The 17264-nt window shown below is 40.3% G+C and overlaps 1 protein-coding gene across 1 annotated transcript; it reads right to left on the reverse strand.

Moving 5' to 3' along the window:
• Positions 1-1947: 1947 nt before the first annotated feature.
• On the reverse strand, positions 1948-13121 carry LOC121390123 (hyaluronidase A-like). Its single transcript, XM_041521857.1, has 5 exons — positions 12676-13121; positions 7193-7440; positions 5781-5924; positions 4838-5036; positions 1948-2936 (listed from the first exon to the last, which is right to left on the reverse strand). Exons 1-5 carry the CDS (start codon positions 12964-12966, stop codon positions 2394-2396), a joined length of 1425 nt encoding a protein of 474 aa, XP_041377791.1. The 5' UTR covers positions 12967-13121; the 3' UTR covers positions 1948-2393.
• Positions 13122-17264: the final 4143 nt, after the last annotated feature.

Below are 17264 nucleotides of genomic sequence, written 5' to 3' on the forward strand. Positions count from 1 at the left end.
GGTCAATTTTATACATTATTTAAAACAAGATTATCGTACCAAAATAGATGCTGGATAACTAAATTGTGTACGTCAAATTTAAGATTACCAATCGAAACTGGCAGATCGTTTAACGTTCCTAGAGAAAATAGAATATGCAAATTTGTAATACTGATATTGGAGATGAATACCATTATTTATTCAATTGTAAAAATTATAATATTGAAAACATTAGAAAAAATTTAAATAAAACAATATTATAGAATTAAACCTATCGTTTTTAAAAAGAAAGGTATGCTATCATTACGTAATTCACAATTATTAAAAAATCTACCTATATTTATTAAAAGATTATCTAGTCTTGTGAACTGACGTTTCTCTGCACATTTTAGCTATTTTCATTGTATATCTTGTGTTCTATGTTAACTATAGATATTTCTATGTTGACGCCTGTTCTTGTCACGTATGTTAATGATGTATTTGAAAACGTCCTCTTGTTACACATTGTAATGTGTCTGAGTGTTGTTTAATAAACCTTGACACCCCCCCCCCCAAAAAAACAACAAAAAAAACCCCCACAAAAAACCAACAAAAAACCCAAAACAACAACAACAAAAAAAAACCTCAGTCCGGTTTCCTTGCACATGCCAGTGCGGGTGACTCCCCCCCCCCCCCCCCCCCCCAAACCCTTTCCTGTCCTGGACGGAGGAGCCGGCGAAAGTCGACACCTGCACCCATGACAGGCGTGTGCTACAACAGCTGGTTCTGAATGTGCACGTTAAAACCTATGACCTAACCTGACCTCATGGAAATAAATAAATAAAACGTTTCATAAATATGAATGGATGTTTATTTCTATATGCTAATTTTGTTTTAATAATAATAATAATGCAGGTAAAAAAAAATGTTTATAATTTTCAAACAGATTTAATGTAGTAACTGCATACTTCATACACGATTCGTTTAGATGGTACAGATAGCGTATATATCCAGAGGCGGATCTGGGGGACGGGGGGTGGGCGCTACATTTTGCGATAGTTATAATTTTATTATATATTAATTTTCATTTTTGTACGATCCCCCTCCAAACCTTCCTTGCCATTCCACCTCATGTCACTGAGGCCCCCCAAAATGGATTTTTTTGATCCGCCACTGATATCTATGGGCAGCCGTACTCAGCACGGAGTAGCTTTTTTCGTAAGGAACGCTACCAGATTTAACTTTGTTAAAATCGACATTAAGTTTGGTTAATTTACAAACAAGTAACATCTTTCCACGAAAAACTAGTTTAACGTGCCCATATACCACTAGGGTTTCGAACACGCTCATCCCGAGTCTGACCTCCGATAAGATTGGTGGCCTGACTCGGGAGGGGGGGGGAGAGAGAGAGAGAGAGAGAGAGAGAGAGAGAGAGAGAGAGAGAGAGAGAGAGGGGGGGGGGGTGCAATTAGTAAAAAGGTTCAGATTTCAAGTATCAAACAACGGCTCGCATAGTCATAAATACATCGTAGTGTTTAAAACTAGGGTCTGCTAATTAAAGAGACATTCCTGAGTGTGCTGCATTGTAAGATGTTTCCGAAAAATAAAATATTTCTACGATTAAACTTACATATTAAATATATTTTCTTGTTTAGAATATCAGTGTCTGTACATTCAATATGTTTCTGGTCGTCTTAATATTTGTAAGAAGTCCAAATTGGATTGTGTCTTCAAATAATTTCGAATGCACGAAAAAATTTATTTTAGGAAATAAAATGAAATTTAACCTTGTCTAAATAGTAGAACGATCAGAAACACGTTTAATATACAGCCACTAATATTTTATGCAGAAAACTATATTTGATATATGTAATTACAGTCGTTAAAAAGTCTTTGTTAGTCGATAACATCTTACAAATTGAGGCAAAGTCAGGAATATCCCTTTAACAATTTGTACAGGCGACGAAATTTCATTTAATATCATGTATGGGAGCGGGGCGTAGCCCAGTGGTAAAGTGATCGCTCGATGCGCGGTCAGTCTGAGATCGATCCCAGTCAGTTGGACCACTGGGCTATTTCTCGCTCCAGCCAGTGAGCCACGACTGGTATATCGAGTTTGTAACACTCGTCTTTGAAGTGAAACAGGGAAGGACTGCCCAACAAACAAAATGACCACGTATGTGCTATCCTGTCTATGGAGTGGTGCATATAAACGATCCCTTGCTACTAATGAAAAAATTGTCACGGGTTTCATTTCTAAAATTTTTGTCAAAATTACCAAATGTTTGACATCCAATAGCCGATGATTAATAAATCAATGTGCTCTAGTGGTGTCGTTAAACAAAACAAAACTAAACATTTAACTTTTGATATCATGTATAATATACTAGGTCTACAGCGATTTTATGATGTAGTGCACATCAATTCACAATGATCTACACTGGTTTAGAACAACGTGGCCCACCCCACCCACGTAAACAATGGCAGACGTAGTTATCATATGGACCATTTTTTCCGTTTGCAAATCTATCAGAATTATCCTCAAAAGTGTTCACAAACTTTAACGAATTCTTTCGCATAGCATCGTCGTAGCCGGTAAATTTTAGTTTAGCGAATTCGGTATTTTCCATCGGCGCCTTCCGGGCAGCATCGGCATATTCCGTCCTCGGATTTCGTGCCGAATCGGCATATTCCGCCGACGGCTTCCTGCAGGCGGCTTTGTTGTTTTCCCTCAAGTGCTGCTGCGTCATAGCCTCGTAATCTTTACGTACGCACCGACCGTGACCGCTGCAGTGATCTCTGTAGCACGATGTCGTAAAGTTGGTCAGTTTCATAACAAACGGACCGAGTACGGTCTTGATATACGTCTGAAGTTTGTAACACTCGTCTTTGAGGTGAAACAGGGAAGAACTGCCCCACAAAACGACTCCGGACGCCCCCATGTCCGCCGGTTCTTTGATGGAAATGTCGAGATCTTGCTACAACAGAAAGATAAACAAAATTCTGAGTATAACATAGGCGACGGAAGGAGGGAGATAGGGTAGGGTGGCACTTCCCGAATTCTGAAGATAATACAAGAACGGTTTTTTTTTTATGTCATTAAGTTAATGATTTTCCAAATGTGGAATTTCTACATGATTAAACATATTTTATCTTATCTTACCCAAACCTCACCTCCACATGGAAATTCCCCCAACAGTAACTGACATTTTCCGACACTAGTGCATGTATATAAGTTAACTTAGGAGCGCTCAGAGCCAGTTTATCCTAGTAGCACATGTAGCACGTGCTACGGTCTCCGACTTAACCAGTGACTGGGTCCGGAACAGAAGGGGGGAGGGGTTGAATTGGAAATGGACAGAATTTTGGAATAGCAATTAATGTGTGTGGCCTCCTTAAGGCCGTTAGTGGCGCAGACGGGCCTGGCTTCGGAGGATATAAGACGGTACAACTATGAAACAAAGTAAAGTCCAGAAAAGAGTAGTAAAGAGTAGTAGCCGACCCCACTTACTATTTCTTCTTAGAGCTGGGCGGTCAAACTTCCACTGGTGATAGAACAGGCTGGGACAGGTAGAGACAATTGGGATATTTCTCGTTCATGTACGATACAAGGGAGCTAACTGTACACCCCTACATCGGCCTCGCTTGACTGGTTCTCGAAGTTTAAAAGTGTAGCGTAAAAACAAGTCCAGCAAACGCTAGCACCAAACGTCTGGCCGAAGGTTGCATGGTACCAAAGAAGAGAGTTCCGTGTCAATGTTCAAATGTTTACAGAGCAAAAACAGCTGTGGCTGTGATTGGTAGTACAAGTTATATGTAAGATTGATTATTTGTGCAAATATTATTATTCATTGACAATAAAAAAAGTACACTTTTATTTGTTATACAGTTGTTATGCAACTTATATACCAGACGTTGAAACTAACGCAGGGTACCCCCAAAAATGGAAGTGCAATTTTTTAGCAAAAATGATGGTTGCTAATAAAAATATTAATTAAATCTCTTAAATAAAATGCTTATATCAGTTTTATTAGTAAACGTTAACATTATTGGCTATAGGAACTGATTTGGTCTATTAGAACCTGAACTTGCCCCAGTTTCGTTGACAAATCAGTAGCCATTTTGTTTCGTTCCCTAACTGTAATGTCCTACACATAAATGGTTCGCATAAATTACAGCAGAAAACAGAACAATTGTATCTTCATCTAGGTTGTGTGAAATGAGAAATGTTATATGATACCGCGACCTTTGACTCAACGTGACCTACGGACCACTTTCCTACTGCAAACGTATGCCATCCATTTTTGTATTATATAAAACCTCTCAAAATAAGCGACAATAATACCTGATTTTTATATTCAAAATCATTTGACATTAGTCCGGTGGGACGTAGTAAGTGTGATTCTTACTACGTCCGGATCTTGTTACATACCCTATATATAGCCTGTATTCAAAACTTGTGGCACCATATTTCAACCCTTTCTCAACCGAAATAGTGCAACAAATGGACATAAACCAAAAATGTATAACCTACCGTACTGATAAAATCCCAATTGAAGTACTTGCATCATATTAAGAAAATAAATCTTCAACGACAACCTTAACAACAATATCCCCGCCATTTTAAATGTGGCAAGTAGAGAGAAGCAACTAGCCGTGCACGTTAAGAAAATAATTGATTTAACGTGCCCTGTGCACTAACTTGACATGCAATGCAAAACTACAAAGCAGAAACTACCCACAAACTATTAATGACTTGTTTTGTTTTGTTATGTTTGTAGTTATTTTGTTGTTTGTGTTGGTTTGATGTTTGTTATTCCTAATTAAGATATGTGAGGTGTTGTTTTTTTGTGGGTTTTTTTTTCAAAATCCACATTACCTCGTTGAAGAAAACCTTCCGAACCTGGCACATGCTGTAAGGCATTATGGGTCGGTAGAGTTCGTTAAATTTCGCCTGCACTCGGAGGGTCTCGTTGACCTGCTGTCGGACAAATTCGGCCCGAGGTTTTAGAGGTGTATTCGGGTTTGTGTAGATACGAGGAAAAAGACCCATACTATTTTTGAACAACCAACCAATTCTGTAAAACAAACAAAAAATATTACAAATGCTAGCTCACGTATATTTACATATTAATAAGAATACATTTCTATATACACATACATATATTTACATTTTTTAACAATATATGAGATAATATATACGGGTAGTCAAATTCTTATGGACGATTGAGTGCGAGTGCGAATAATTTTTACATGCTCATATACCACCAGAGTTTCGAGCATGTCCGTCCCGGGGCCTGTCTCTAGATAGCCAGTGACGATTGAACGATTGGACGATTGAACAAAAATCTTTTGTTTTTGTTTAACGACACCACTAGAGCGCATCAATTTATTAATCATCTGCTACTGGATGTCAAGCATTTGGTCATTTTGACATATAATCTTAAGAGATGAAACCCGCTACATTATTCCATTAGTAACAAGGGATCTTCTATATGCACCATCCCACAGACAGGATAGCACATACCACAGCCTTTGATATACCAGTTGTGTTGCACTGGCTGGAACGAGAAGTAGTCCAACGGGGATTGATCCCAGACTGACCGCGCATCAAGCGAGCGCTTTACCATTGGTCTCCAAATAAATATATTACAGTGCATAAAAAAGCTAATGATAATAACACAATAAGGTGGGGTGGGGTTTTTTTTTTGGGTTTTTTTTTTTTGGGGGGGGGGGGCAGGACTGTAAGGATGTGGGGGAGGAGGGTAAGGGTGTGGGGGGTTGGGGTGGTGAACGACAAGTAAGCGAAACCTGTTACTTACTCATCATTAGCGGTCGACGTGGCGGGGTAAGAACAAGTCAAACGACTCGGTGACACTCCGTAACACCTCGGGTAGCCATAGTAACCCCATTTACCATTCGGTCGCAGGTATCTTGCTAATTTTAACGTCCCTTCCATAAACAGTCTGCAAAATATAATTTATTCTAATATTAACATAGATATTAAAAAAAAGCAACACACAAAAAGCCAACAAACAAATAAACACCCCCCCCCCCCCCTAACAAACCCCACCCAAAACATCACCGCGATAGATTTATATATGATAGATATATTATAGTGAGTGGGCGGAATGTAGCCCAGTGGTTAAAGCACTCACCTGATGCGCAGTCGGTTTGGGATCGATCCCTATCGATGGGCCCATTGGGCTATTTTGTGTTCCAGCCAATGCACCACGACTGGCATATCAAATGCCGTGGTATGTGTTATCCTATGTGTGGGATAGTGCATATAAAAGATCCATCGCTACTAATGAAAAAATGTAGTGGGTTTCCTTTTTAAGACTATATGTCAAAATTACCAAATGTTTGACATCCAATAGTCGATGATTAATAAATCAAGGTGCTCTAGAGGTGTCGTTAAATAAAACAAACAAAATATATTAAAGTGAAAGCCAATGATAATAACCGTTAATATCGTTTATTAAAACTCCAGATACGTTTCTATTCTGCATTATTAACTGTTATAAGATAGTGTGGCGAGATTTCATCTTTAAGTTTCATCTTAAGATTTGTTTAACGATACCACTAGAACACATTTATTTAATAATTATCGACTACTGAATGTCAAACATTTGATAATTCTGACATATAGTCTGAGAGACGGAACTCGCTACATTTTTCTATTAGTAGCAAGAGGTATTTTATATGACAGGATTGCACATACCACAGCTTGTGATATGCCAGTCGTCGTGCACTGGCTGGAACGAGAAGTAGCCCAAATGGGTCCACCGAACATTCTACCACTGGACTACGTCCCGCTCCTCACCTATTTAAGTCTGTACAAACGCTTCAACATCTGTGGCGCCACAATGCAAATAGGATGATACAGTTTTCCACAGTATGGACATAGGCCAATAGTAAAAACAAGGCCTAGGATCAGTAAACAGCTTCAACATTTGTGACGCAACAAAAGTCAAAACGTGTATTCTGGCCTTTACTTAACTAGCGGCATTCCGAAACTCCCTAGCAGCCAACTAGAAACAACCCTAGGGCCAGTAGATAGCTTCAACATTTGTGGCGCAACAAAAGTTGAACCGTGTAATATGGCCTTTACTTACATAGCGGCATTCCGAAACTCCCTAGCAGCCAACTAGAAACAACCCTAGGACCAGTAGATAGCTTCAACAATTGTGGCGCAACAAAAGTTGAACCGTGTAATCTGGCCTTTACTTACCTAGCGGCATTCTGAAACTCCCTCGTGGCCTCGTTCCAAATTTGAGTCTTGTTCGTCCAAGATGGGAACCTGGATTTAACCAGGTCTACCGATCGCTGCTTGTAGATGAACAGCGAGTCGAAGTTTTGACCGAACAGTGGCCGCCATGACTCAAAGTCGATGACGCCGAGACCTTGGAAATCCTTATTTGGGATGGCGTCATTGATTTGATCGGCAGCCATCTCCAGGTGTTTTATTCTGTTCGCAACCTGTTGGAATAATAATAATAATAATAATAATAATAATAATATATATATATATATATATATATATATATATATATATATATATATATATATATATATATATATTGTTTAACGACACCACTAGAGCACATTGATTTATTAATCATCGGCTACTGGATGTCAGTCATTTGACTAGTCTCAGTAGTAAGAGATCTTTTATATGCACCATCCCACATACAGGATAACACATACCACGGCCTTTGATGTACCAGTCGTGGTGCACTGGTTGAACGAGAAATAGCCCAATGGGCCACCGACGGGGATCGATCCTAAATCCTAGATCGACCGTGTATCAAGTGAGCGCTTTACCACTGGGCTACGTCCCGCCTCTGCATATATAAAAGACATTCATTTCAACTTATTTTCGTGCTTATATCCAATTGAAGCTCAAGCACGCTGTCCTGGGCACACACATCAGCTATATGGGCTGTTTGTCCAGGACAGTGGCTTAGTTGTTAGATGGTTAGTGGTTAGTGAGAGAGAAAAGGGTGTAGTTGCTTTACACCTACCCACTGAATCTTTAAGACTCGCTCTTGGTGGGAACCGGTACCGGGCTGCCAACCCTGTACTTACCACCCTGTCGTCCAATGGCTTAACCACTGCGCCACCGAGGCCGGTTTTAAAAGACATCTTAAGCCGAATTTACGCCTGTTTTTTAGTTACACGTATTGTAATAGTAATACATGCTTAATCATCAGCACCAATGCACCACATCTAGACAAAGGCCGTGATATGTGCTATCCTGTCTGTTGAGAAGTGCATATAAAAGATCCCTTGCTGCTAATGGAAAAATGTAGCGGGTTTTCTCTGAAGACTACGAGTCATAATTATCAAATGTCTGACATCCAATAACTGATGATTAATTAATCAATGTGCTCTAGTGGTTTCGTTAAACGAAACAAACTTTTAATCATCCGCATTTAAGAAGAAAACAGAGCACATAAATTCGGCTCCTTATTGTCTTACAAAATTCAATAAATAAATGTTACATAACAGCCACACATATAATTTTCTTTATTTGCTGCGGAGATGAACATATTGCTTTAATCGTGGCGGTGGGACGTGGCGTCTCATGAATCCTGTGTGCGTCACTCACTTCAAAAAACAAAACAAAAAAACACAAAAAAAACAACAACAACAAAAAACCCATAAAAAATAAAATAAAAACAATAACATCCCCCCCCCCGCCCAAAAAAAAAAAACAACACCCAACTACAACAACAAAAAACCCCCCAAAACACACCCACACAAAAACACCCCACACAAAACAATCAAACAAAAAACAAACAACAAAAACAAAAAACCCAACCCACAACAACAAAACAACCAAACAAAAAACAAAACAAAAGAACGACAAAACACAAAACATATAGGCCGATTTCATGTGTCTGGGTTTCGAAACACCGGGTTATATCAAAACCTAGGTTTAACACTGGCTTACGTAAAACGCTGAAAAACCTGACCAAGACATACACCCGTGGTGTATTTAACATGTGTGTGTTTTACCCGTGTTTACAAAACACGCTTTTTACATGGGTTACCGCAGATTTGGAAAGGGACATAAGCGAGGAATAGCTTACACTTCATCACTTTGTAGTTGAAACTCGTTACCGGTATATTATTAGCATTCGCGTTCGAGATGGAGGATTAGCTACTTCCACCCCTCCCCCCCCCCCCCCCCCCCAAAAAAAAAAAAATGTGGAGCAACCCTTCACATTCTGTCAAAAATTATGGACATATTTGAGAAAATGAGCTGGCCTGAAAACGTTTCACCATGTATTTCCATCATTTTACAATATTAGTTATAATCCATGTTAAAAACTTACAGAACCGTACATAGCTGTTGGTAACAATGCAAATATGAATAAACGTTTTGTTATTGGCATTTCCCTTTAATTCTAACATAATATTAAAAAACAAAAGATGGGACGCGTACGCCTGAGGGCACCGAGATAACGTATGGTCAAATTTTCAAAACTGTGGGCCTATACCGCCTTGTTTCCCCTTTATTAAGACGAGACAAACACGAAAGTATATTATTATAAGACTGCAGTCTATAATAGACGTGTATTGGTTTGATACCTGTGGTAACCGATCAACTTTCATTACTAGTACTTCCTGTTTTCGTGCAGTTCATACACCATGAAGAAAATCTTAATTTTTACTAATTTAATAAATAACTATATCTATTACCCTCACCGTGACCACTCATAACAGGGAAAATATTTTCCGTATTTTCTCAATGAGAAATATGCAGTGTTGTGACGTACAATATTACTGGATGATTTGACGCTTACAAACCAATGACTTTGTCGGTACTAAATATAACATCATCGCGATTTGGCAAACACACAAAATGACGTCATGTACTTTAATGAGATTGCGTTCACGACTGTTTTAATATTAAATTTATATCAAAATGTAATTTTAACGCAAAACATTATTTATATTTTTAGCAGAATAACGATAATTTTTGTTTTTGAAAATTATCTGTGAACGTGATTAAATGCAAAGTTATAGCAATACCCAGGCCCCGATGGACAGAATTTTGAAAATAGCAATTTGTAAAAGAAATTAGTAGGATTAAAAAAAATAATAATAATAAAAATTTACAAACCAAATATAAAATGAATTGACTGCTCGGCCGAATATTTATATAATTTAGAGCATTTATGAAGGACAGTCCAAAAATAAATAAGAGAAAGAAGAGAGGATCGGACTATTGAATAATTTTTTTTTTTTTAAAGTAATTTCGACATAAAATTTTGAACGAAGGTCTAAAAGTTTAAAGTCCGATCTATATGGTCCGGGCCGGGGGGTAAGTTTGAGGTGGGCGGAATTTGGAATACGAATTTAGTAGTTGGTCAAAGACAGAAAGGAAAATGAGCTAAGTCCAAACTATAAAATTAGAGTGCTCGACCGAAAAGGTTTTAAGGTGATTTGAGCAATTTAGACGGGCTGCCAAAATAAACTGTGTCGGACTGTTTACAAAAAAAAATAAACATAACATTTTGAACAGCGGCCGAAATGTTTTAAGTCCAACTAAGCCCAAAACAGGAGGTGCCTGTCCTAAGAGAGGTTGGCGCCTACGGAGAGTTGAGGACCGGTCCAGCAGTCAGTGACGGGATCAGGTGCTTCCTGCCGAGCAAGTCCTGGATAACGATGTCATGACGATTCGGTGGATAGTTGGGCTGTCCATCTGATATAGAAGAATCGCTTGTCTGAAGATCTGCTGGCGCCGGTAGGTCACGACAAGTCCCGTCGCGTCGTTGAACCGTAGGGTGTGCAGCTCGTAGTGAGTCCCATCCGGCAGTGGCTTCCATTTCTGGTTGCTGTACCGGCCTCTCAACTTCTTCGTGTCTGTTGTATCCCCTTGGACGTAGTCCCGGAATTGTCTCTTGAGTTTCCCCAAGGCCAACTCCCACGGGTCTATGTCCTCCTCTGCAGGCGGGGGGATTGTTGGAACAGGCGGCTTCGACTTAGCAGGGTGGTCGTCTGGTGGTGTGACGGCTTTCCGCTTAGCAGCCGTAGCAACAACTGTATCCATTGCCGACTCAACAGGAGCGGTAGGTAAAGTTAACCGCTTCACCGGAGTCGGCATGGGAGTAGATGTGGGCCGTCGCGGTGGTGACTGGTATATGGCAGTATCCAGTGTCCCGCTAGGTGCGTCCGTTGACTTGTCCGCCTGTGGCGAGCTGGTCTCCTTCCGCTGAGTAGATGGAGGGGGCGTCGACGCAGCTGTAACCGCCGCTGGCGGTTGAGGCGCCTAGTTTGGTTCCCCCTGTGTCGCCCCTGGCGCACGTCTCCTCTTTCCACGTGGTGTCGAGATCGCAGTACACTAAGGTCACAGTCGCCCATGATCCAGTGTACTCGACTCGATACTCGCGCAGCACGCCGTAACTAGCTAAGAGTCCAGGTGGGTGGGTGGGGGTGGGGGTAGATCGAGAGCACAAACAATGCATAGACCTAATTAAAAATAAAATTTCGCTTCGCATGAGGTCGACAATCAAAGTGTGAAAACGCAATGCCATTCCGTCCATACGCCTTTCGATTCCAGCGGGACTTAAGACATTTGTTTTTGAAAAATACAATCACTACACACGCATACCTGATTTTAAGTCTAGACACAATGTCGCTATAATGCATGACGCCGTTTCTCACGGTCACCTGCTCCCAGCAACAGAAACCATAAGCCAGTTAATACGGTCCATAGATGTCGTGGAATGTGCCCCTGAACATCTTTTGTTTGGACAATCCACGCTAAAAGCTGTAAAGGGTATTACATATTTTCAGGCTGAGTGAGCGGTCCTACTACTCCCAATTGGTCCACCGACGGGGATCGATCCAAGACTGACCGCGCATCAGGCGAGCGCTTCACAACTGGGCTACGCCCCGCCCACGGCTATTTGGTGTCTAACATTTGGTTATTTTGAAACTTTATTCATGTAGAGAGAAAAACAGAACAGCCGTTTTAGGCTACTCAGGTTACGCTTACTGATGAAGCAGAATGGATTGAACAGTACATACCATGGACAGTATATACCACCCCACCCCCCACCCCCCCAAAAAAAACCCCAACAACAAAACAAAAACCAACAAACAAAACAACAAAAAACAAACCCCACCTCCAGTCATGGCGACCCCCCAAACCCCCCCAAAACACAACCAAACAACAAACAAAAAATCTGCAGAAAGGACGGGACAGTGCATAGCATTGTCGTAGACACTGCTTGTGATGGTGCACCCCAAAACAAATCCAAAACAAAACAACAAACAAAACCCCCAGCCAACCCCCCCACCAAAAAAAAAAAAAAACCTCAAACAAAATAAGAAATAAAAATCTGCAGAAAGGACAGGACAGTATATACCACTGTCGCAGACGCTGCTTGAGATGGTAAACCTCCTACATAAAACTCCCAAACAAAACAAACAAAAAGAAAGAAAAAAAAAAATCCCGAACAAAACAACACATACAAAATCTGCATAAAGGATAGGACAGTACATACCACTGTCGTAGTCACTGCTTGGGATGGGACCCCCCCCCCCCCCCCCCCGCACCAAACAACAACAAAAACACAACAAAAAACCACCTCCACTCATGGCGACCCTTCGCCATCAGAAAATCGCTATACCACTGAGGTACCGCCTGTCTCCACTTTTAAATACAGTAGTCACTAGTTCTAATATGTAAATTCTTACCTGCGGAATCCCGCCATTGTGGGCCGATCCATTCTTTCTAAAGTAGGGCCAGTCCCCTAGAACGTAGAAAATGGTCAGCTCATCGCCACCAAAGCGGTCGTCTTTGTTCGTCACGATCCCCCATTCCGTCAAATTCAGTTCCACTGGGCCACATTCACCAGACGGCTCGTTCCATACAACTACGAACGGTTTGTTCGGTAGTAGAAACGGGGCGGTACAGCCATCGGAATTTCCCGTATTTTGATTTGACGATCCGAGCCCGACACAAAGTAACAACAGAAAAAGTCTCATGGTAAAACTAATAGTAAATAAATATTATGTTGTTGTTATTGATATTATTATTATTATTATTATATACAAAGAGTGGTAAAATAAGAAAGTCGCAGAGACTGACGGAACTGTGACTGTAGTGTACGCACTACCTGTAGGCAATACTAAACCAAATAACATCCGGCTGGGTCAAAGTTCGAGGTGCACTTTTAATAGAACAGTTAATACTACAAGTCCTACCAAATAAAGAAAAAGTAAAGAAGGATTTTTTTATTATTATTATTATTTTATTTTTTTACCTTCCGCTTATTTGTTTGGTACTTTGCAATGTTATATTGACATATTAATTTCATTAAGTACAATTTATTAACTTATACTTACCTTTGCGAGGATTCAAACTCTTGACAACAGCTTGTCTGACTTCTGCGTAACCGACTGAGCTATTGAGGAAGTTGTTGAAAGCGGTTAATATATTGATGTTAATTGTGGAACACACATTTACGGAATGAGCCGAAAGTTACCGAAATAATCCGATTCAAATAAATGGCTGAAATGGGTTATTTACACGCACACTTATGTTGTTTATTTTGATTGTCATGTGAATAATGTGTGTGCCGAATTGATGCATGCATCATGCATCGCATGAAACGTACAACGCACGCTTTTGCGTGGGGGTGTAAAGTGAATAAAAGGACACACATTTATTGTTTCCACATAATTCGTTTTGTAATGGCGAATAAGCGAAAATCTTTAGAAAGTGAATTTGATATTAGGGAAAAAAAACGTGGAAACATTAGAAAATTGAATTTTAATGCCTTATTTAAAAAATTGGAAACGGTACAAAAGTCCATATCGTTTTGCCAGGAATATAAGTTATTGCCAACCTCTGTGAAGTGTCCAACTTGTGGCGACGAACTATCGAAACTTTTTAAAATTAAACGAAAAACCACAAAAACAATTGATTTTCGTTTCCAATGTAACAAAAAGATATGTAGGAAGTCTAAAAACCAAGTATAATTGAGAAGCGGCAGTTGGTTTGCCGGATCTAAAATTTCTTTTAGAAAAAGTATTTTATTAACGTACTGCTTTATAAAGCAATTAGATTACAGCCACGCCATCGACGACATCGAAGACGACAGAGTCCTGACGACAGCGAAGACGACAGAGTCCTGACGACATCGAAGACTACAGAGTCCTGACGACAGCGAAGATGACAGAGTCCTGACGACAGCGAAGACGACAGAGTCCTGACGACAGCGAAGACGACAGAGTCCTGACGACATCGAAGACTACAGAGTCCTGACGACAGCGACATAGACCGTCAGTGACTATTACACCTATTGTCGCGAGGTGTGTTCTTACATAGTGGAACAGGAATCGAGTCGTCAAATCGGTGGTGTTGGCAAAGTAGTTAAAATTGATGAGGCCAAATTTGGAAAGAGGAAATTTAGTAAAGGCCGATTACTGGAGGGACAGTGGGTTTTGGGTGGGATTTGTTTGCCTCAACGGATAACGAATTGTTATTATTATTATATACTGTGTATTTTTAATCTTGCAGGGTGTTTGTCATTGACACATTGATTCTCCCACGAGAGTGAAAAAGGTTTTCCAAACGAGACGTGTTGTTGTTATCAATACTTGGACTCTGTTACATGTATACGGTTTTAGTTTTATTACCACTGTCAAGTAGCCTTGTGCTTGAAACATGTATGGAGTACCTGTAAAAACAAAAATGTACTTAAAGGGACATTCCTGAGTTTGCTGCATTGTAAGATGTTTCCGACTAATAAAATATTTCTACGATTAAACTTACATATTAAATATAGTTTCTTATTTAGAATACCAGTGGCTGTTTATTAAATGTGTTTCTGATCGTCTTAATATTTGTAAGAAGCCCAAACTGGATTTTGTCTTCAAATAATTTGGTACGTTCGAAAAAATAATATTTTAGAAAATATAATGAAATGTAACCTAGTGCATATATACGAACGATCAGAAACACGTTTAATATACAGTCACTAGTATTTTATGTAGAAAAATACATTTGATATGTAATTACAATCGTTAAAAAGTCTTTGTTAGTCGATAACATCTTACAAATTGCAGCAAACTCAGGAATGTCCCTTTAAATGTGTTTGAGCGAAACTAGGGTGTTGTAAAATATCTGGTTATGTAAGGTATTATTTTCTTCAGTTACTACGTTTAGGTAAGGGTTGTAGTATTGATATGTATGGGTCATAGTTTGGTTGATATATTGCATATAGTGTTTTTAAACACAAACGTTAACATGGTCGCCTATGGGATTGTATTTGGAATAGCACACCCTGTAGCTGTTGACTCTAAAAGTAGGTGTGAATGTGTAGTCAAGCAGTGATAAAAAATAATAATAATAGAAAACTAAAATACAAAGGAAAACGAGACTGCACGGTGTATTGAACAAGGTTGACCCAGTTAGGTTGTGCAGTACGTTTTAAAAGTTTAGCTGTGCTTGGTCACCTGACTTGATAACAAAGGAGATTTGTGTTACAGTCCCTGGACAAAGTATAGGATAACGAATAAGAGTATTTATGAAGGGACAAGCATGGCGATAGTTAGGGGAGGGTAGCACCCTCTCCCTTTCATCCATACGAAAAACTAAAAGTTCCTTTTTCGTAGATCTTAACAAGGCTCTATTACAGGCCCGTAGCCAGGATTGTGAGAGTGGGGGGTCGTTTAGGCTTATGGTGAGGCAGGAAGTGTCTCACACGAGGGCGCGAAGCGCTCGAGTTGCTTAGGGGGGGTCCGGAGGCATATTGAAAAAAGAGACCGGTAGTATGTGTGTGGGGGATCGACTGACCCACCCCGACCCCCCGTTGGCTACGGGCATGTATTAGGCCACAAAATGTGGCGAGCACAGGGGTAGATCCAGAAAATATTTGAGGGGGAATTAGGGAAAAAAGCCACATGGACATACGCGAGAAATGGGAAACCTAATGAACTTTAAAGAAAGAAAGAAGGAAAAAAAAAAAAAAAGGCAACAAAAAGCGGCACTTGATTATATTTAGGTGGGGTCGGTTCCCCTGCCCATTACCCCTGGATATGCCTCTGGACCATCTCACTGGATATGCGTCTGGACCATCCCACAAGACGGCCCCGCCCAAGATAGGTTTTCTTTTAAAAAAACATTTTCAAGTTGTGCCCCATTGCCCCGCCCCCCCCCCCCCCCCCCCCAATTTCACATATCTCAAAATCATTTAACAGCCTAAATTTTGAAGAACGCCTTCTTGTGGGGAGGGGCGAGACGTTGCCCAGTATTAAACCGCTCGACTGATATACGGTCAACCTAGGATCGATCCCCGTCAGTGGATTGGCTATTTTTAGTTCCAGCCGGTGCACTACGACTGGTATATCAAAGACCGTGGTATGTGCTATCCAGTCTGTGGGATGGTGCATATAATACATCCCTTGCTACTAATGGAAATATATAGCGGGTTTCCTCTCTAAGACTATATGTCAAAATTACCAAATGTTTGACATCCAATAGCCGATGATTAATAAAACCAATGTGCTCTAGTGGTGTCGTTAAACAAAACAAACTTTATCTTTTTAATACAGTCTTACATTTTGATAATATCAACTCTCACTCCATCCCTCCCCAAAGACAAAAAAGTGATAAAATCATTAAGGAAAACATATTTGTACGTAGACCTAAAGAAAAAGAAGAGGAAAAAAAGAAAAAGAGAACAGAAGGCATTTTGATAACCATAGGCTAAGATACTGTACTTGCTCACCAAACCCTCAAGTAAATATCACCCCACCCCTATAATACCGGCCTCGGTGGCGTCGTGGCAGGCCATCGGTCTACAGGCTGGTAGGTACTGGGTTCGGATCCCAGTCGAGGCATGGAATTTTTAATCCAGATACCGACACCAAACCCTGAGTGAGTGCTCCGCAAGGCTCAATGGGTAGGTGTAAACCACTTGCACCGACCAGTGATCCATAACTGGTTCAACAAAGGCCATGGTTTGTGCTATCCTGCCTGTGGGAAGCGCAAATAAAAGATCCCTTGCTGCCTGTCGTAAAAGAGTAGCCTATGTGGCGACAGCGGGTTTCCTCTAAAAAAATCTGTGTGGTCCTTAACCATATGTCTGACGCCATATAACCGTAAATAAAATGTGTTGAGTGCGTCGTTAAATAAAACACTTCTTTCTTTCTTTCTTTCCCACCCCTATACGCACCTCCCCACCCTTTTCAATGTAAACATTTCGCTCCCGGTGATACGCCCAACTGAACAGGAAATCTCGGCTCGCTTTCAGCGTATATTCTGTATATAAGTAGTA

Source organism: Gigantopelta aegis, chromosome 15 (genome assembly GCF_016097555.1).
Source record: "Gigantopelta aegis isolate Gae_Host chromosome 15, Gae_host_genome, whole genome shotgun sequence".
NCBI classification, from domain to species: domain Eukaryota; kingdom Metazoa; phylum Mollusca; class Gastropoda; order Neomphalida; family Peltospiridae; genus Gigantopelta; species Gigantopelta aegis.